We start from the raw sequence: 22,541 nt of genomic DNA on the forward strand, positions 1-22,541 counted from the left end.
TGAGGCTTGTGGAAGAACTTCTTGGTAACCCCCTCGTCAGTAGACATGAGATGTTCAAAGGTTAGGAAGGAAAGGGATAGGAAAGGCTGAGCGTTAGTGATTACTTCTGAAGGGGTATCTCAAATCAGAAGTTTTTTTAAGAGTTGCCAGCAGCAACAGTAAAAGACTTGAAGGATCAGATTAATAAAAGAAATCATTAAAAATCCGCGATAATACCAGAATGCAATTTAAAGCAATTATGTAATAATAATATAACGTAATAATAATATGAAATGGTGAGAATTTTCGTGAGAAACTCGAATCTGAAAGAACTGAGAAGCTCAATGTTCACAGTGTGATGGCCGTCATCTTTGTGGATATTCAAAAACTGAAACTCCTAACCTATATATCAATTTTCAGTTGTGTATCCAATGTTTTTTGCAATAAATAAAAAGAGAAAACAAATGTTTTTTTTTAGGTTTTTTTCCAGATTTTTTTCTTTTTTCTTCTTTCTAAACTAAGTTTTTACAACTACGTATAGTAATTGTACTAATAAAAAGTGCGATCTGTCTGCTACACCCCGCATTCGCGTTTTCAAGGCTAGAGCTATATTTGTGATAAGTAACATTTGATATCGTTTAAAAATTTCAAAAAGGTTTTTTTTTTGAAAAATCAGAAATTACTGCACAATCCCAAATCCTTGTCAGCAGTCAGAAACGAGCCCAGACTCGTACAGTTGAAAAATACTTCCCACTTTTATGACGTAAGAATCGAAAGACGTAAGTATTGATTAAATTAAAGACGTAAGAATTGATTAAATTCATACTGTAATTCCAACTGAGCCCGGTTTTTAAGTGAAATTTCTGGAAAATGAACAAAAAAAAATCAAGATGAACTTTTTAAGAGTCAATTACACTTAAAATCTACAAATAATGGATTGAGATGCCCGCAAAAAAAGTGATTTCTTCCTGAACGACGATAAGATAACGTATTTATACACTCGTAAAACCGTAGCAATGGTCTTATTACCAGGTACAATGGGTTCGATTGCGATTATCATCAATTGATCACTGACCAAACAAATAAATTAGAAAAAAAAGGAGAAACATGGGTGAAAATTGCAGCATGCAGTGAGGATGGAAAAACGCTCTTAAATGGCATGAATTGCGATAATATCAAAGGTCGAGCATATCGAAGGTCATTGATGGGAATAACTGGAAAAAAGAGAGAATTGAAATTGAAAAGTTCATAGAAAACGAGAATTGTCGAGTACAGTTGAAAAATGAGGCTTAGAGGCCACGTTTGCAGAAGGAAGGAAGAAATTTTCGTCGGAAAAAAAGACGAGAATTTGGTGCTGCGTGGGTTTTTTCTATCGTTAAGAAAATCTCGAAACGATTAGAAAAATCGATTGAATAGAATTGATATAATTAAAACTTCTAGTATTAACTCTAAAACTTTTTAAATTAAAATTAAAAAATTATTTATTATTTAATTTAAAAAAAAACTCATCAGCTAGATTCCATTTCCAAACTTATATGTACTGTTCTCTGAAACTCCTGATCTTTTTCAACATACTTACGTATTTTTTCTTTCAAGTTTTTGAAATTTTGCGGAACACTGCAGTAATTTTCCTTTTTTTTTCGAGAAACCTATATTTATGAATACGGTGAAATCAGCCGCATTCCTCCCTAAATACCTGTGCAAAGTATGTTTGTTGAAACTGAGGAAAAACTAAGAATCACAAGTAAGTCAAAGAAATTCTGTGCTTGATCAAAGCACACCATAAAATGTTGGGAAAGGGAAACAGTTTTTTTTCAGCAAAAAAAAAAATTTGATTGAAATCTATTTATTGATCTTCATTGTTGGTCGTTTGTAATCCACAGCTTGTACATAAATTCTCAAAATTCACACAATTTACATGAGTTCGGGTTTTTTTTCAGAAAAAATTTCCCTTTTTTTCTTCTGTATTTATTCTGTGGTGCTCTCTTGTAATATCGTTCTAAGTACAGAAACGTAGGATTAAGGGATTTCCAGTCAGTTCTGTTCTGCTCCCGGGATGTCTAAACTCATTTTGTCGCGACCACCCCCTCCAATCTTTTTGTGACGTCACGCGATGTTGAAGATACTACAGACATACGTACTACAGAAATAGATACTAAAAAATTTTTCTAAACATAGTAGATGGAAAAATAGCAGCTACAAGCCTCGAATGAAACGGTGGTCAGGTCCCGTGAAGAATTTAGGTCCAACGACGACTTCCGTCAAGCAGCACTTTTTTTTGTTCACATCTTTATGATGTGATCTATTTTGTTACCGTACCCTCCACCGAGCGAAACCTCCGTTCAACGGTGAGGAGGAATCGCTCACTGTTTGAGTTATTAAAGGCAGCACCCCAGGAATCTGAGGTGGTACGGATTTCAGGTGGAGTATTCGTATACGGGATCGTAGACTATGGAGAGGAGGCGTGATTCCAGTCCAGCTCCGGTACGCTATTTTCTACAACGAGTTCGATTTGAGCGCGCCAGCCTTGTGCACGCGTCTTCTGGGAATCACCCCCTCTCCATAATCTACTACGCCATATACGAATACTCCACCTGAAATCCGCCCCACCTCGGACTCGTGGGATGATGCCTTTAAGGAGCCTGAAGGGAGGTTAATCTAAAGTGAATGGTCTAAGTAGAGGCGAAACAAACCACTCTTTTAATTTTTTTAATTTTAGCCTCTATCTTTTTTTTTAGTGATTTTTGTAGTCAGCGAGCAGGTAAGATATTTCGATACACTTCGGGAAGAAATATTTATTCCTGAATTGGAACGGCTGAGAATGGTTGATGATGTGAAATGTTGACGAACAGCAACAGTTAGTTGCGGGATGAATCCTTCGTTTCACAAAGGCCACACGATTTCCTGCACATCTCAGCGACCTGCTTCAAACCCGGCTTTTCGCAAGCACTTCTCTCCTTTAATACTCTGCAGACATTGCCATCTAATTCGTCGTAACAGTCCTGGAAAAATTTATAAAGAAGTTTTTGGGGGCTTTAGGCTGCATACAATGATAATTACATCGTATTCGTAGTCCTCGTCGGCGAATGCGTTCAGAACCAGCAGAGCAATGAATATGTAGAAGAACATTTTGCACAGTCGACGTCGATGACTGCTATCAAAACACGGTGCTATTTTATACTGTGCTGGACAAAGGCATTCCAGATTGTGGCTGTAAGCACGCTGTATAAATATACAAAGTCTATTCATTTTTAATTTTTTTTTCTCGGAAACGCCAGTTTTCCCTACCAGAATCGATCCGGGAAGTGCTTTTTTTGTCTGCCATTATTTTTGAAAAATCAACAAAACGCTTACTTTTCACATCGATAAGCTCCCACGGGTCATTTAGGGAGGACATTGACGTTCGTAAACCTTCGATTCTGAATTGAAGTGAGCGCTTTGACGCATTCTATGAGTATTGATTAATCCCGTGCACTTCACCCTTTGTTCTTTTATATTTACAGAACAAATACTGAAAGGAGAGCTTACTGCTCGTGCTGCTGGTTCTTCGTCTTTCAACGAAATCCACATGACTTCTTGGAACTTACTTTTCCCCTTCCGTTTCTTTACAATTTTCTACATTTTTCCAATCTCCGGATATTGGGAATGACCTGTTTTGCTTAATTTTCTTTTTTTCTTTACAAATCTTTACCTTGCGCCAATAATCGTGTAGATCAAAACTGCTCCAAAACAGTGTGAGGAGACTATTGCGACCGCAAGGTACGTATTTACATACGAGCCTCCTTCTCTTCTAGGATATCGTTCCCGTTTTCCTCCTAAAATTCGTCGCCTTATCGCAAAGAACTGGGAAAACACCCTAGAGAACACTCCGGCTGTAGCTGTGACTGTACACAGATGCATAGTGGGATTTTATCAATGGTATTATTTCAAGAGGTCAGATCGAAGATCGTAGAAATACATAGGATCCGTCTCTATTTCACAAGTGAACACCATTTCCTATGGATTAATTTGTTAGGTGAGAAAAGGGAAAAATTTGAATTTTTCAGTTTTTCAGTTTCTAGTTTTCAGTTCAGTTTTTTTTTTCAGTTCATAGTTTAGTTTTAGTTTATACACAGTAAAACTTTCAGTTTTTTTCGTGTGCCAAACATTTCGGAAAAGTTGCCGGCGAACGAAAAATTATTGTAGCTTTGTTACACAAAGTGAAAAACATCACAGTGCAGGCATGCTAACGAAACTAAAAAAAAATTTAAAAAAAAATACAGTATTGGGGTCCGGGAACCAAGTCTTTTCGAGATATTTATAAAACCTTTGGTTTTTACTTCAAAAAATACTAACAAATAAAAATATTAATAAAAAATTGAAATTAAAAAAATTAAAGTATTAATAGAGCAACATAGAATATAATAGTCATGATCATGAACAAAAAATCGTTAATCACTGGAAAATGGATCATGAACGGGAAATCACGAAATTCGCGCTATCCCTTGGATCGATCCTTTCAACGTTCCCTGGATTAAGCGCAGTACTTTTGTTTTTTTGGCTTTTTTTGATTATTAGGTCTCCTGTTCAAGGACTATTAGCCTTAACGTAAGATCGTTCCACGTAAAGGAACAGGGTGATTTCTATTCGAGGAAGCATATCATCCAATATCCTTGAATGTCCTCAATATTTTAGGTATGGTATGTTTTATCTTTTTATTTATATTTTATTTATTTTTATTTACGTTTTTGTTTATATTTTTAGGTGTATTTTAGGTTCATTTATTATTTGTTGTTTGTTTTGTTGTTTGTTTTATTTTTGTTTTATTGTTTCCCACGCCGCCAGCAAGTTTCTTCTCTAACAACGACCACTATAAACATTGCTTGTTCCGTATTTCACCCACTTTCTCACAATTCTAGTTTTTTTTCTTTCTCTTATTTTTTCATTACACCAGCTACCTGGAATCCTGCCTTGATATGCTCTTTCTCATTTTCATCCCTATAATTAGTCCTTATTCTCTCCTAATGTTGGTTAGCCGTTCAAAAGATTCAAAAGCAAGGTTAGTGAGCTCTTCCGCTTGTGGACTCCTCCCCACTCTTTCTGCCAGGGTCCCTGACGGATTTCTCCGTTCTGGGTTAAGTTGGTCACCCAAATCCTGATTACCGTTTATTTGTAGCGTTCTGGGTTTGGGAAATGGTCTCATAAAAGGATTCCTCAAGCGAGATCGATCTTCCTGGAGCAGGAGAATGACCTGTCAACCTATCAAACAATGTGTCATGAAGAGCCAACTGCCATTCTGTATAACAATTTGGAAGAATCCTAGTGAGCTCCGTTATCGCTTGTTTCTGTTTTCTGTTTTATGGCTCGCCTATGAGTGTTTTCAAATAAACAATAAATAAATATCACGAAATTGACAATTTTAGGATTTTTGTGGGACAGTGCAGAGTTAGGAGTTGTAGTTTACAAGTACGGGGGTGGCTCCGCTTAATTTCCTGTAATCTTCCCAAAAAACAGACGGCGTGAAAAATAACCTCATTTCCTACGAGGTACGCTAAAATGCGCCACCTTTCACACGCCTCGCATCGGCAAGCGAATGGTCAAAAATCAATGAGGTCTCTTCAGCAGCCTATTCAGGTTAAACCAATGAATATGCTCTTGAGAGAACAGGAGCAGGTAGAAGACGACCACGTTGAATTCCCTCGTCCTGAAAAAAAAACAGCGTGGGAACCACCACAGTTCCTATGAGGTACCTGAAGAATGTTTCACCCGTTTATACGTCCCAGTTTCTTCAGAAGTCATTCATTGTTCTCACTTGAATAGGCGACCGAGGAGATCTCATTGATTTTTAATCGCTCGCTCTTGAACGCGGCCCGTACATAAGTGATGAGGTTCATGACGTCACTCGTAGAAAAATCTCTTAGAAAACCAAGGCCGTTTCACACGCCGTTTTTCAGGATGATTAGGGAGAATTGAGCCGCGTTTATACTCGCATTCTAAAGCTCGAACTAGACTCACTAACCCACAGAGGCCAGAACATCGTCAATTTCGTGAGTGACGATGTTCTAGCCTCCTTTTGATCAATTTAATTGACTAGTACACTACATCCCAAACCTCTTACGGTATGCGGCACTTCCTCAGGACTCTTTTGCAACCGTTTTCTATCTCTTTTGCTCAGGTTTAATGTTTTTCACTGTACGTTATTTTATTTGGTGCGTAGAATAACAAAATTTCCTCAAATTATTTAGGAGGAGCTGAAAAGAAATTTGTGTTCAAATAGAAGCAATAAATAAACAACAGCAATTAGAAACTTCTTCAGAAACAGCGCCCACATCTCCCACAAATCCTTAGAAATTTGTGGAGGTCAGAGAAAGTGGCCAACGAGAACACCAGTTCTGATGGTTCTCGTGTTTACTCCGAAAATTCCTAAAAAGAAATGGATTTGTGATAAGAAATGGACAATCAGAAATATTTGAGGTAGGGTTGAGTGAGGTTTGACGAGCAGTGTCCCTTTAATCCTTCACAAATCGAGAGGAATTCATAGTTTCCTCAAGTGCATCGCGAAAAAAATATCTTAAGAATTCTTTAGGATTACCATCTCTTCTTGACAGAACAGGAATTAAATTAAAGTGACATGAACTGTCACTTTGATTCAGTACACTTGCTTGGACGAGTTGTCCTGTTGTAATCGTCGACTCATACCAAGTTACCCCCATTGTCAATCGAAACGAAGTCAAATCGCACTCCTATCACTTCTATTCCACCACGATAATAAAAGAAAAGGACAAAAGGAGTATAGGAATATAAAAATAAATATGGGAAGAATAAAAGGATAGATAAAAGGATAAGAGGAACTAAGCGACAAAGATCACAGCCAGATCTCTGGATCTGGGTGAGAACAGCTGCGAGAAAAACAGCGGTGTTCGTTTTGGTTCACGTGAAAAACTTCATTGTTCATTCATTCCATTATTTCACTGGAATGGAACTCAAACATAGAAGTTGCTAGTTGCCGCTCCAGAAAATTTATGTTTCAAAAAAAGTGGATGGAAGTAAGATTAGTTGGCCTTTAAAAAATTTACTTTTAAACTTCAAATTACCCTTATTAATTATTATAAAGTGGGAATAAATGAATGAACGAATAAATAAATAAATAAATAAATAAAGTTTCGGCAAAACCTCATTGACAAAACAAGAAAACATAAATCCAGTTAACCAGGTGCTAACGTTTTAAAAACTAAGAAATTTTTAGAAATAAAAATAAATAGATAAAAATGAATATACATATAATAAGAATAAATAATATAAATAGATAATAAATAAAATAGAAATAAGAAATATTACTGAGTACAATTTATTATTATTATTATTATTATTATTATTATTATTATTATTATTATTATTATTATTATTATTATTATTACCATTATTATTATTGTTATTATTACCATTATTATTACGTCTCCTTCATTAATTAATATGAGATGAGTATAAATTATTATAAAGAAGTCTTAAAGTAAGGATTTAAGATCTCTTTATAATATTTTAAGGATTTAGTATTACCGCACCAATCAGGCACTTTTTTGGACTTTTTCCGAAAATTATTTGCTTTACTCACTATCACGTGTAGAGCAGTAAAAATTTACGATAGAAGGAATAAAGTGTTTTTCACCGTCGTCAGATTTATGAAGGTCTATACTCTGACGGAATTACTTTCAGAACAAGTTTTTAGCCATCGTCGCGGAGTTTTCAGTCAGTTCGAAAAAAAAGATCGCTCTGAAAGTACTCCAGCGAAATGATCTACAAAAAAAAGACACAAAGAAATCAATTGCCAACCTCTTTCTACACAACGAATCGCACTTGAAATAGCTCAGATGTTTAGGAGTTGATCCGGAAAGGTGATGGAAAAATGATTCGTGAGTTTCAGGATTTTCCTGACACTCGCACTGACCTCAAATACGAATGACATAAACATTTATGAGACTGCCACAATCTGTTCGTTTCCTGCTTCATTGCAGGCCCCGTGCAAAAAAGTGTTCACAACAATTTGATTTTTTTTCTCAGTTTCGACAATAACAACCATAAAAAATAAAAACAACAATAACAAATAATCACTACTTGTTTTTTTTTTACCAGCCACTGGAATAAACTGCATGAAAAAACTGCATGAAAACCCAAAAACTTCACTCCACTTCTATTGTTTTGATCTAGACGAGAGATGCTCCTCAATCGAATTTTTTTTTGAAAAAATCTCTGTATTTTGAATTCTGTAGAAAGGGTTGGTTTTAAATAAGAAATTAATAAATATACAAGTAATATTTAAATAAACAAATTTGGTTTTATTCTAATCGTCTAATTTACCAACTTTTTTCGAATTTGGCGCTTATTAGCCTTTAAACCTACTTTTTTTATTTCACCGAGTCTATTTCTTTTTTAATCCGAAAGGAAAAACTCACTCTAAAACTACTACTTCAAAACGATCTACTAAAAAAAGGAGGGCACTCTCCTTGAGTTCCGTCTTCCGAGCCTCTGGAATGATTTGCACACTCGAAATGGATCTCGTCTCTCTACGACTCACTTAGAAAACGAGACAAACAGTAAAGATTCTCCGAGAAGCTCCTCATTAATTCTGGTTTTCCAGATCCAACGCTTTTAAGGATGGCACAGCTCGTTCGATTCCTGCTTCGTTTCCGAGCAAGAACGAAAAAAAAAATTCAAAAACAACAATTCGATCTGTTTTTGCAATAAAAACGACCAAAACCGCATAACCATCGGTTTTTATCAATCACTGGAATAGACTGCATATACGCTCAATTTGTACTGTTTTACCTAGATTTTAAAGGTTTAGACTTTTTCGAAAGATTTTTTTTAGCCTTTTATTGGATAGATTTTAGGAGATCTCCCGATCTACCAAATCTACCAACCTATAAACTTACTTTTCCCATTTCATTGCCTCTCTTTTCTCGCAGCATCCATATTTTTATTGGAAATTCTCTCCTTCTTCCCCGCTCGGGAAAATCCTTAACTATTAGTTGTTATTTGACAGATTTGCGTATTGGAATCCTTCACGTGACATTAATGTAATAGAAATTATTGATTTTTTCAAAAATTTTCCTCTTTTTTTCGTTATTTAGGATTATCTGCACCGCTCATTCACTCATCTCTTTCCCCTTTCCTCAGAAGGCCGATCTCTTTCCCTCAGCTCCAAATGAAGAGACTGGCGCAACGTAAAAGAATTCGATTGACAATGCCAATAAAAAAGTAGATGTAAACTAAAATAGACATAAAAATAAAAATAAGTATAAAATAAATAAAAGTAGAGAATAAAAACTAGAAGAATTCATTGAATGCTTTGTGAGACGCTCAAAATCGTTACAGTAAGACTACATATAAACTGATTTATTTTTCAGTAAAATAGCAAACGATACAGTAATGAACAGAAACAAAAAAAAGTTGTAGACGAAAAAAATAAATCTAGTCACCTGCAACAAATACCTGAAACACTGTGAACACTTATGATCTATGATTTATGGGCACAAAATGGTGCTGTTTCTAAGAAAATACCCTCCCTTTCTTGTGCACCGTTTATATAACTGATGATGCTAATCCTAAAATGCTCTGGATGTCATCCGAATAAATAACAATATATGTTATAGCATAAAAAAACACGATAATCGAGTATCGTCGAGGAATGAACGGGAAGGAAGAGATTCAAGCGGCCTGACATGCTGGTGGTTCACCGATGATCCGATGAGGTACAAGATCGAATCGTAGATGTGGGAAGAGAATATCTTCCGGCAAAAATAGCCATACTTCCTCGTTGATAAGCTGAAAACTGTTTCCATGAAAGACGGGAAATTTCCCCAACAGATGGAAAGGTATTCTGTTTTTTACTTTTATTAGAATTGAATGAAAAAAAAATTAAAAAAATTAAAATAAAGTGAAATAAAATAATAAATAAAATAATGAAATAATAAAAATTATGAAATTACAGCTTAGGAGCAGAATCTAACCTTTTTTTTGGGACGTTATGTGTTCAGCAAAAAAAAAGTTCCGATCTGTGTAACATTTCATATTTCGTAGAAAAAAACATTTGAATAAAAAAAAAGAGGAACCAAGAGACTGAAAGTAAAAAAAGAGACTGAAAGTCATCATAAGAGAGGAAAACAGTTGAAGGAGAGATCCACAGCGGCAAGTGTACTTCCCTTATAATTAATTATAATAATTATAAAATGCGACAAGAGTTGACGGCAAAAAGTAAAAGGTAAAGGAAAAGTGAAAAGGTAGGTAAAGTACTTCTTTTGTAATTAAGTATAATAATTATAGAATGGCAAGAGTTTAGAGGAAAAATTCACAGCAGCAAGTACTTCTCTGATTCCCACATTGTTTCAGTTCTAGAATCAATCATCAGGATGGGATTGAACTAAAGGTGGACTCAAATCCGAAGTTGTACACTGGTCATAATAGAGACTTCTCACCATTTTTTATTCACCTTTTATTTTTTTAAAACTTTTCACGCAGATATTTTCTCAAAATCAGCGCTTCTTCGCTCCGGCCAATTTTGCGTACTCGTGCCGATCAGCTGTAACCAAAGCACGTGCAGTGCGCGCCGTTCACATTCCAGGACCAGCACGTGAACGATGTGTACGCAGCACGTGATTTACTTCTCTAACACTAGGCGTTTCCGGATAAAGCAGCTAATTATTAGATTAAAAGCTTAATTTAGTAATTTAAAATAATATTAGCAGCGATTTAGCGCAGTTGGTGAGAAGCGACTGACTGCGATTGTACGGTGGAAGGTTCGAAACCGCCCGAGGGCCGGCTAGGCATTCCATTTTCCGACGTCGATGTAAATTCGATCCAGGCTTGTATGGGAGGATAAAATTTGATAAACGTGACCTGATACACTGTGCTTAGCCTCCGCCAATCATTGTTTAGGCGGACACGGGCGCATAAAACAAAAAACCTGAACAATTCCAACAACCGCAGTCGAGCACGTTCTCACATTCCAAGCCAAGGATTGATTAGCGCCAGGAACGGTTTCAGTTTTAAACGTAAGATAGAAATTGTGATATGATCAATAGGAAATGATAAAATTATCCACAAAGATAGTGCGTGAATAGTAAATAATAACAACAGTAAATAAGTAAATGACAACAACAAAAAATAAATACAAAAAAGTCATCAAGATTTTAATTTTATAGATATAAAATCGATAAACCGAAAAATATAGAAAAAAAGTCATCAAGATTTTAGTTTTACAGGAACTCCCAGGGAACTGGGAACGCTAAGTTTTGTATAATAAGAGATATAGAACGTAGCAGCATTGATTCCTCCCATATTTTCGGGCACAAATCCAGAATTACTTGAATAATTGAGTTAACCATTGAAGAAAGCGATTGTCACAACGATGAAAATCAAACGGTGATTTATAACCCAGGTAATTTGATAACGAGCGTGAAGTAAATACTAATAACAATTGTTTTTTGCTCCTAAAGGCACACCTTTTTATCCTTAACGATGGATTTTTCGGGGAATAAGAGCTATCCAGACTTTTCAAGGGGAAAGTGAAGTAGTTAGTGAGAAATAATAAGCATAGATAAGACGAGCACACAGAGAAATGGAGCAAAAATATTTTCAGTTGGAAAAAAAAAACCCATACGTACCGTTATATGTCCAAGTAAATATGTGAGCAGAGTGACGATACTCATTTCTTTTCAGTTGAAAAAATGAATCAGTGTGAGTGAAGACGGTAAATTTTTCGTCCTATATATTATGATTGCTTCAGCAGTGCTACGACTCAGTAAACCACCCATCCATCCATCCAGCCCATCGATCAGCTGATACGAAAATAAAACACAGCTGTAGGCGTGACAGAGAGACCGCAAGCGGGAAATGATTGGAAAATCGCACGACACACGATAAAGTTCTGCGGAACACAACTGGAAACTGTTCGAAACTGTCAAAAATAATCACATGAAGTTTGAAATCGAGAAAAATCGAAGAAAAATCGAGAAAAATCGAGAAAAATCTCAATGAACCTCGCTATTTTGTGGATTGCATCTGTGATATGATGATTAACGCTGTTCGTTCGTACGTTAAGTTATAGTAATTTTGGAAAGTTAAGCTCCCCTGGCTCCCGATAGGATCCATCCATTGATCACTTCGATCACTTGGCATCAACATATTCGATCCACTGATCATCCATTATATCCACTTTTTCCCGGTGGATGTGTTTTTGCATCAAAAATCTCTGAAAAGTTCTAATAACACTGAAACAAATAACAGCATCTTGATCATTGTTCTGCTTGATTTCTTGTTCGAATGATTCATGAATGTTTGAATGTTTCCAAACGCAGTTTTATAGTGTAAAAATATTCCTGAATATTTCTTTATCCATGTTCTTCCAGTGCCCGGCCAATGTAAAGTGCGGCGATGGAACAACTATTACAACGTTTATTATCCATGCACTCTGCCAAATTACTGAATTCTATTATATTTCTACTTATAAAAAGAAATAATATTAAAGTAATCTAACATATAAAAGTGAAAAATCAATTTAAATATTTTCTAGAAGCGAAATGGAGTATTTTTAGGTAATGTCAATTTTCAAATAAATTAAATTAAGTGATAAGTCATATTAAATTTTCTTCTCTCCTAAATAAATCTGTGACATTCTCTTGTACGTAAAGTACTGTAGTGATATAAAATATAGAAATATTAAATACATAAATACATAGATATACACAAAAATTATAAAGGTGTTTATTTAAAAAATTGCTTCTCGAACCTATTAGAAAAACCAATTAGAAATTTGCTTTCCTTTAATTGAAAAATAATTTTAAAAAATAGAAAAAACTCGAGAAAATCAGGGAGTCGGGATATTAATAAATGAATTTATCGGAGAAAAATTTCTAACAAGTATGTTATCGATTGTTTGAAACAAAATTAAACTGTTCGTTAATGTGAAAATCGATCGTTTCGCTGGAATCAGCTTGCGCCTTGCCGGCTTATTGTACACATACATTATTGACAACTTTTGTTGTTTAGGAAAAAAATTGTAGAAGCACTAAAGCATCAAGATTAGTCGAAGGTATTTTGTGTTATTGTTCCTGTGTTCTTTTCCTACGCGACGAACAGTTCCTTGTTATCGTTTCTGGAATTTCTATTCACCTAGATCAGCAGAATTCGTTCCAGATAACTAGTTATCACTGTGCTGACATCAGCAAATGGCTCGATCAGGGATTGTTTCTTAGCAGAGTAAGAAAAAAAGTAGAAAAACTGCTATTATATATGGTGGAGTTCTTCAAATATTAAAAAATTGTCATTTTTATTTCGATTTTATACACAGATAAATTTTGAACAGTGAATAATGCGCTCCACCTCCCTATTACATTAAAATTCACCCAACTTCTTATTTCTTTTTATTTCTTCTCTTCCTGTTTTCTTCTTTAAAAAATTCAATTGAAATTTTACTAATGCTATTTTCAAATCTTTAGTAATAAACTTATTACTTACAAATATCCTAAGCTACAGAAAATTCAAAATTTTATTTCAATTATTCAAATTTCAAATTTTATTTTATCAATTTTAAAAAGTTTTGTTGTTAGTATCGTATCCGTCTATGTATGTGATTTCAATAACATATTATATTCACCGTATTCTCGTACCTACTTGATCCCTCTTCTCGCCCCATCGAGGCAGTGCAAAGCAAGCACTTTCTTGTTACCCTTACTCCATAGTCACCCCTCCTTACTAGAAAGAAATAGGTAAATTTTATAACAATTTTCTTTTTATCTCTAATTTCAACACTGAGATTTCTTCTCTTTTCCCTCGTATCCAAGGGTCCGAGGTGAAACAGAGATCTATTTAATTCTTTAATTTCTATACTCTTATAAATTTCAGTTAAACAAAAAAAAAAGCGCAAAAGCGCTTTTTTTGAAGGAAAAGCCTATTCTCTTAAATATTCTTGGCATAAAGATCATAAAGAATTTTTATTATTACATATGAATTTAATACATTCCACGGGTCTCCAGGGGGGGGGGGAACTCACTTTTCATTCTGTCGGTTTTATTTCCCGAAGAAAAAGAAAAAACGACTCGTGCAACAGCACAAGGCGAAACTTATGCATAATAGTGAAAAGAATGAACCGTACTATCACGAATGAAGAATTGCTCTCTGAGGAGAATTCATTCCTGAATCGAAGGATGCGATCAACTCGAATTTCATTCGATACCGTTCAAATATTAATGCATGAATTCCGTGTAAATGATGAAATCAATGTACTTCAGCTACGACAGCTTTGTCAACATCGAATGAATAACGAATTAATAAAGAGGAGCATAGAATCGTTCCTAACCAAACGAATAAATAAATATAGCTGTATTATTTGCAGGAATTTTGCTCATTAATTTGCAGTGCAGCTGTAGTTTCAATGAGGTGCGCAGCATACTGGATATATACATGGAAACTAATCTTCCGGATTAAGTCAGTAAACCTCTATATTTGTGCTCGCGTCCACTCAAATTCCTACCATAATCAAACTGCAAACAGAATTCTGCAAAGTTTTTTTCAGCTATGTAGAGATTTCCATATATGACTTTCAATAAACCTCAGCATGGCGATGTTTCAGTATGTGCTCTCTCTAATTGAGCCGGACACGAAGAGGTTATAATCCACACCACAGGCATCTAACAGTGAAAGGATAGTCATCTGATCCTAGGGCTCTGAAGAATGCGATGTCCCTGAAACTTTAGCCACGAATAAAAGATTATATGACGACGCCGAAACGTTACCCAGAATAAAGATCAATAACAATCTTGGTTCTGCTTAAGAAAATAGTACACAATCAAAGATTGTATCAATCTCGGGTCCGGCTTCATTAAAGGCATCATCCCACGAATCTGAGGTGGTACGGATTTCAGGTGGAGTATGGCGTATACGGGATCGTAGATTATGAAGAGGAGGGTGATTTCGTCCATTTCTTCCTAATTGCCGTAAAAACGGCCCGGAAGATGCGGCGCGTGCACAAGGCTGGCACGCTCCAGTCTAACTCCTTGTAGAAAATAGTTCGCTGGAACGCTCGAAGCCATATCTTCCAGGGCGTTTTTTAAGGGAATTAGGAAGAAATGGACGAAATAACCCCCTCTTCTTAATCTACGAGCCCGTATACAAATACTCCACCTGAAATCCGTATCACCTCAGATTCGTGGGATGATGCCTTTAAACAAAGCAAGTACTTAGAGGCTTTCAAAATATTGAATACTTCCAATCATATGCACTGCTAATGCAAATGAATCGTTGACCCCGTATGATTAAAAATTATCTTACAAACTCACTTTTCTGCTGAGGAGCCTGAAGGGAAGCTAATCCAAAGTGGATCGTTTAGGTAGAGGCGAAACGGACCACTCTTTTCTTCCCTTTTTTCTTTTTTGCCTGCCTGCCTTTTTTCTTAGTGACGTTTCTATTCGGCAGGCAGGTATCATAGCCTGACGTGGTTGTCCCCTGCTTCGCCGAGACGTGTTGTCCTCGAGGACAGCTCTGCACAACCTTCTCGATCCACAGCAAAAGCTCGCACAGAATCCATCTATTCGTCCCTGTCCCATATCCTGTGAGTCTTGGAGCCTCGCTTGAACTGTCCATCGACACAGAGTGACCCGAGTACCTCAGCTCGAGAATGTTTGGGAGTTCAACTCAACTAAACGAAGAGTTGTTATCACAGATTCTGCGTTCCCTCCTAGGTATTTGCCCTACATGTCTGAATTGGGGTCTCGGAGTGTGGAGGCCCAGATCTGCTCGCAATAACTGGGTAATTTCCTAAATAAACTTTACAAATTACACAGCTCGTACGTCCCCAGAAAAAATGCAGAAATGTCTGATTGCATTTAGTACAAGCAAGGGCACCTGGAGCAAGAAGTAAGAATCAGACTCGTTTACTCGCTCTCCTTACAGATTACATTCTGTTAAGTATATAGAGTATAATAATTTAAAAAATAGCTGGGGAAGGTAAGAACGCACCAGAATTCGAAATATAGCAAGGTAAAGCAAGCAAGACTATCCAGAACAAGGATTTCCTTACTGTTTAGTTTGGCAATAGTGTCATAGAGAGAATTTAGTGTCGTTCACAAAATCTTTTCATCCTACCTGCCGTGATATGTTCTTTAATGATGTGTAGAGAGTTTAGTTCATATGCTACCAACTTCAACACCACTACGGAACGGCACACGTTCTCAGACGGAGATTACAAATAGTTACTGCCTATAGCGTGTGTGGATCGAACTGAACCATCGTTTGGACGTGTGTCGTCTGTGATTTGAGCTGTTTACACTGGATATTTATGGTAAAAAAGATAACAAGTGATTTAAATAAAGTTAAAGAAAAGAAAGGCAAAGTAAAGACAAAGGATGGATGGATGAATGTTTTGGTGTTGATTCCATTTACGATGTACCAATACGTTCAACTTTAATTCAGGATCCAGGTTTCTGAAACAAAATGCGGTCTGAGCAATGATATATCTATCATTCCAATATCATAATCCTCAAAACAAGTCAGGTCTCAAATAATTTCAAATCCAGACGAAACTTCTTGTTGGCTTCGGCCGGTATTGAACCATCGACCAAGTTGACTTTTACGCGCATCATCCACCATTTCAGGAAATTCTCAATTTGTCGCAGTCGCCTCTCCCACCATCTCGAAAAATTAGTTACTGGTTATCACATCTCTGTAGCAATGATAAAAGATAATTAAATTCTTAGCATGTTCTCTGCGTAGAAGTGAAGAATTCATAAAATAGTAGCATTTTTCTGCACCAATAATTGTTGGTAGTTCCCTTAAATTCCAAAAAAACCGATCTAAATGCTTTTCTTCTGCTCTGGTTCATTTTTAGTAATTATTTTTTGTGATATCCCACCACCCGCAAGCGTTTAGACCTACCGTTGCCGCAAAAGCATAAAAAATTAAAGGAAAGAAATGTGGTTTTGGTAAAGTTTTTAAAAATAAACAACTCTATTTATTTACCTTATTCTGCATATCTTGTCGTAGGGATTGCAGGATTTGTTCGTATTCAGGAGGTAGCACAGCAGTGGCAAGCAGCAGTGTAATTCCGCTCTTAAGTCAATTTTTTTTCGAAAGTATGATGAATTCAAAAAATCAGGAAGACATGCGAAATGTGTCAGTTTGGAAGCGAGTTATCATTATTAGCAAGGTTGCCATTTTTTTCCCTTCAAACTTTTCTCAGGTTAAGATTCTGAGGTGATGAACAGAACTCGTGTCCAAATAATTACGGTAGCAAATGTGATGAACTCTCAGGTAATTAAGTTTATGTCACTTAGTAGTAACTTTTAGAGGATGAATAGACAAAACAAAGATTTCTGCTTCACATACTAAAAATCTGAAAGTTAATCTTTCCAAAAATAAGGGAACGTAAATCCTCGAAAGTTGGTGCATATCGTAACTTGGATGGAAACCTTCACTAAGTTTTATTATGCAGTTAGAAGTTTTGTTGCATTTTATGGTTCCTTTATGGTTTTGGAAAACACCTCAAATTTAAATGGAAAATAGAGCCACCGCACTTTAGATGCTATTGAGTTGGTTCACAAAGGGAAATACGTGGAATGCTAAGCACTAGCAGTAATGTAGTCAGTTCCTCTACCGTATCATACGAATATACGTCAACTTGCGATACGAATCATGCAATAGTTTCTTATAATCAAAACGAATTGGGATTTATGGAAGTGATACGGAGTATATTTGCACGAGTTTTTCAAGAAAAGGCGATACGGAGACCATGTATAATCGGCATAAATGAGTGGGCTGACATATTTGCACAATCAGACTACCGTCCAAAAACGTCACCCATTAACCGCATAAAAGTTGGCCGCATAGATCGTCCGGCATCGAATCGGAATCGCATTCACAGATAGCAACATGCTTCTCTACCTGTTCGGCCTTTTCCTCATCCTTCCCTTCTCTTTAGCCGAAGACACCGACCTCGAAGATGACCTTGAGGGCGGCTCTGAGGAAGACACCAATGATACCGGTGATAACAATGAGGAGACAGACAGTGGTTCTTCCGGCAACGACAGTGACTCAAGTGACGAAGTAAGAGTAGCTAAATCCTATGCCTTGTTGTACTAGTAAAAGATTTATCCTTTTCAGGGCGGTTGCGCTGACGCAGCGAAGTATGACAAACTTTGCCCGTACCTGAAGGAGAAGGGTTTCTGCAGCGGGTACCTGCAAGACCACATGAAAAAGTGGTGCAAGAAGACTTGCGGAAGCTGTTGAAAAATTTAGTTCTGAATAAAAATTCCATGTTTTTCTTTCTTCATGGATTTTAATCGGAAATATATTGTATTTAGAGGTTGATTCTAATTTTAAGCAACTCTAAGAGTGGGAACTTACTGAAATAATTGATTTCTTTACAACATATCACAATAGTATCAATCCATGACTTCACGATCAGCAAAAAAAGTGCGTGAAAATGCTCATATAAAAAATCGAGTTTTTCACTAAAACAGCACTTTTTCACGTGTTGAATGAAGGATTCATACGCAATGTTGTCCACTGCTACGCACCTTATAAGAAAACCAATCCTCAGATGCAATACCTATTTCTGAAATTCATCTCTAATCCCTACAAAATTATATTTCATTTCAAAATTCATTAAAAACACTCTAGCAATGGTCTTCTTCTTTCGAGGGGTGTAGCGCAGTCGGTCAGAGGTCGCGTTGCCTGTGCGATCGATCGGAGGTCCGAAACCGCACTAGGATCAACCAAGCCTTTCATCTTTCTCCTATAAATTGGTACCAGACTTGCCCGGACAAAAACACAATGCATTGAGCTGACTCGACACATCGGCTGGCCCCTGCAACTCACTGTATAGGTCAGTTATACATTCGTAAACCTCAGGCGATTCTGAATTGAAGTGAAGATGGTCGAGCATCCCAAGTGGATTGATTAACACCAGACACTTTATCTTTTCTTTAACCTCTTATGGCCTTTTTATCCTAGAACTATTTCGAAACTTAATGTATGTTAAAAAACCAGAAAAAAATAATAATATAATATAATATTACAATACGGGTGTGGCGCAGTCGGTTAGAGGTCCGTTGTAGCCACACGGTCGAGCGTTCGAAACCGCCCTAGAGCAAATCAAGCCTTTCATCCCTCCGGGGTCGATAAATTGGTACCAGACTTGTCTGGGAAGATAAAAACACTGACTTGATCATCGGCTGGCCCCGCAAGTCATTGTATAGGCCAACACGCGTTTCAAAACCTTAATGATTACGAATTCCAGTAAAACGCATTGGCGCTTCCCAAGTGCATTGATACGCCAGTGACTTTATTCTTTATCCTTTTAATATTACAATAATGAGCGGGTATAGCGCAGTGGATAAGAGGTCCACTGTGGCCGATGGTTCGAAACCGCTCTAGCGCCAACCAGGCTTTTCATTTCTTTGGGGTCGATAAATTAGTGCCAGACTTATCTGCGAGATAAAAACATTAACCTGACTATAGGCTGGACTCTGCAAGTATGGGTCAACACGTGTTCCAAAACCTCAATCACAGATTACGAATCGCTGCAAAACGCGCTGACCCATTCCATGTTGATACCCCAGTGAACGTTACCGCTTTTATAATACAAATAGCATTTGTGAGAAGACATTGCCTTAGCAATGATTGGTTGTTTCTTCCTTTGTATCGCAAAGAATTAGTCGGAACTTGTTGCTAGAAGTAATTGATGGTGCTGATTACGGATATACATAGTACGTTGACAATAAAGTAAAGGATAAAGTGTCTGGCGTTAATCAACTGCGGTATCGATATTCGCGGAAAGCAGCACGAAACTTCAACATACTATCGATCTTGTATCGAAGCTAGCTCCAGCCGATGGATTTCGCCTGTGCTCTGAGGAATGGAAGCAGATAAAGAGCTCCTTGAGATCCACAACTGGAATCAGGGCAGGTGGGAACCCGATCGAACACGTAGACGAGTTCTGCTATCCGCTGTGTGTGCTGAAGAACAGCGGCAGCTACGAGAGAGATGCTCAGCAAAGATGCGCTAAGGCCACTTCTGCATTTAACTCCTTAATGAAATGCCTGTGTTTGACCCCTATCATTAAAAAAGTCAAGCTGCAAGTCTACCTATCCGCAATACGCCCCATCATGATGTGCGAATCGGAGATTTAGGCACCACTATCTACAGTGGTAGCGAAAATCGACAGCACGGAAAGGAAGCTGATTAGACGGTTGCTTGGGTGCTTTTGGCCCAAAGTACCAGGGAAATGTGTGTCATAATGAAGATTTTATGCGGAGGTTGAGTGTATTGTGTATTGTTCGGAGTGTGGATTTAGATAGATTTTAGATCATTCAGAATGATTAAAGGGAACTGACCGTTGCCTCGTGTCGTCCTGAACAGTGGCATGGGAAAAGGGTGGCGGACGCGATTCGTTTTTGTAAACGTTTCCCATGCCATTTTCTTCAGGATGATAAGCGGGAATTTAGCGTGAACACGCTCATTCTCGTGCTCTACACACCGAACTCCAGATTTTCCACGAGAGATTTCAGCTTCGTTAATTTCCTGATATTTTGCCTTTATGCAGGTATGGTATCGTATAGCATCATACATCATCATGCAATATGAATCATGCGATAGTTTCTTGTTGTCGAAACCAATGGTGTTCACCATAATGAAACACAGATTCCGGCTTATTTGCATGAGTTTTTTTTAAGAAACGATGGTAGGAAACCATGTATGTTCTGCATAAATGAGTGGGCTGACATATTTGCACAATCAGACTACCGTTCTGAAACGTCACCCACTAATCGCATAAAAGATGCCCGCATAGATCGTCCGGCATCGAATCGGAATCGCATTCACAGATAGCAACATGCTTCTCTACCTGTTCGGCCTTTTCCTCATCCTTCCCTTCTCTTTAGCCGAAGACACCGACCTCGAAGATGACCTTGAGGGCGGCTCTGAGGAAGACACCAATGATACCGGTGATAACAATGAGGAGACAGACAGTGGTTCTTCCGGCAACGACAGTGACTCAAGTGACGAAGTAAGAGTAGCTAAATCCTATGCCTTGTTGTACTAGTAAAAGATTTATCATTTTCAGGGCGGTTGCGCTGACGCAGCGAAGTATGACAAACTCTGCCCGTACCTGAAGGAGAAGGGTTACTGCAGCGGGTACCTGCAAGACCACATGAAAAAGTGGTGCAAGAAGACTTGCGGAAACTGTTGAAGAATTCAGTTCGTGATAAAATTTTCCCTCAAGTTTTCTGCATTGGTTCTTATCAGAAATACGTCACATTAATCATGAGAATTGTAGGAATGAATTGTGAGAATAATACAAGTACAGATTTTTTAAAAGAAAACGTCGTAAATACACCAAAAATTGGCTTGTGTGAACATTTTTCCATGGATTAGGGTTGAACACTAAACATGCTCATAATCTACATACGAACACTTTCAGAGTCATCAATGCATTTTCGTAACTTTGTTACGAGTTACGAGTTACGGCCAAAACTCTCAAACACACAACTTGTAGCACCGCTTACCGTACGACAGAACGTTGTCCAGAAACCACTGTCTTCTCGCACTGACTCATTGAAACCAAACCAAGCTTTCTTTTCGACTAGTTCGATAGAATTTCAAAATATTCGACAAATCACTGCGGCGTCCTGAAAGCAGGTAGCGGGATGCGGTCCGTTGCGTTAAAGGCATCACCCTACGAATCTGGAGTGGGACGGATTTCCGGTGGAGTACTCGTATACGGGATAGTAGATTATGAAGAGGGGTGTGGTTACGTCCATTTCTTCCCAATTGTTGTAAAAAAGCGGCCCGGAAGATGCGGCGCCGCACAGGGCTGGCGCGCTCCAGTCGAACTCCCTGTAGAAAATAGTGTGCCGGAACTCTCGAAGCCGTATCTTCCAACCCGTTTTCTACGAAAGGAAATGAACGGAATCACCCTACTCCCCATAATCTACGACCCCGCATACAAATACTCCATCGGAAATGCGTACCACTTCAGATTCGTGGGATGATGCCTTTAAGATCTTGGAAGGCAGTGTACGGCAGAAAGAGGAAGATATAAATCGAAAAAAATCGTACATATCACCAGAAACTTTATTTTCTGAATGCTTTTCAACCTAAAAATTTTTTTAACGCGTTTGCGGCTTAGGGTCTTGGAGTCTCATTGCAAATCACATATACATTTACCAAATACACACGAATTGTTTCGCCACTCTCTTGTGGCTCCTATGTCACTCGACTGCATAGATACACACTGAGTGATCACTTAGTCTCCATCCCACTCTACACATATATACATACTACAATACTAATGGGAAGGGGCCTAACCAGCCACTCACTACGGGCCCGGCAAGTACAAATAAATCCCCAGATTTATGAACAAAGTCTGGATGCGGGAGGGTGTGTTCCGCTTCGCCAGATAACCTCAGGGACGAAGGTTACCTCCAGCTCGTAGCAGCTCCTCCTCCTCCCTCTTGGTAGGTGATGTTGATCGAAAGTGGCGCTGTTGTTCGTGATCGATCGCATCCGCTCCCCGAGTCCGTTCCGATTACGTC

The 22,541-nt window shown here is 37.6% G+C and overlaps 2 protein-coding genes across 4 annotated transcripts; one reads left to right on the forward strand and one right to left on the reverse strand.

Annotated features, from left to right (window-relative positions):
• Positions 1 to 2,837: 2,837 nt before the first annotated feature.
• RB195_004222 (uncharacterized protein) lies at positions 2,838 to 3,376 on the reverse strand (the record flags this gene model as incomplete). Its single annotated transcript, XM_064180852.1, has 3 exons — positions 2,838 to 2,981; positions 3,040 to 3,164; positions 3,334 to 3,376. 3 exons carry the CDS (start codon positions 3,374 to 3,376, stop codon positions 2,838 to 2,840), a joined length of 312 nt encoding a protein of 103 aa, XP_064033241.1.
• Positions 3,377 to 17,877: 14,501 nt separating this feature from the next.
• RB195_004223 (uncharacterized protein) lies at positions 17,878 to 21,196 on the forward strand (the record flags this gene model as incomplete). 3 transcript variants are annotated; one of them, XM_064180864.1, is made up of 4 exons in its annotated part: positions 17,878 to 18,051; positions 18,109 to 18,166; positions 20,889 to 21,013; positions 21,071 to 21,196. In XM_064180864.1, the coding sequence occupies 4 exons, from the start codon at positions 17,878 to 17,880 to the stop codon at positions 21,194 to 21,196; spliced, it is 483 nt and encodes a 160-aa protein (XP_064033242.1). The 3 variants fall into 3 exon arrangements, with proteins under 3 accessions (XP_064033242.1, XP_013305119.2, XP_013305118.2); XM_013449665.2 differs by lacking the exons at positions 20,889 to 21,013; positions 21,071 to 21,196 and having other exon boundaries at positions 18,109 to 18,234; XM_013449664.2 differs by lacking the exons at positions 17,878 to 18,051; positions 18,109 to 18,166 and having other exon boundaries at positions 20,840 to 21,013.
• Between the last annotated feature and the right edge of the window lie 1,345 nt (positions 21,197 to 22,541).

The sequence above is a fragment of the Necator americanus genome, chromosome I (genome assembly GCF_031761385.1).
Source record: "Necator americanus strain Aroian chromosome I, whole genome shotgun sequence".
Lineage (NCBI taxonomy): Eukaryota > Metazoa > Nematoda > Chromadorea > Rhabditida > Ancylostomatidae > Necator > Necator americanus.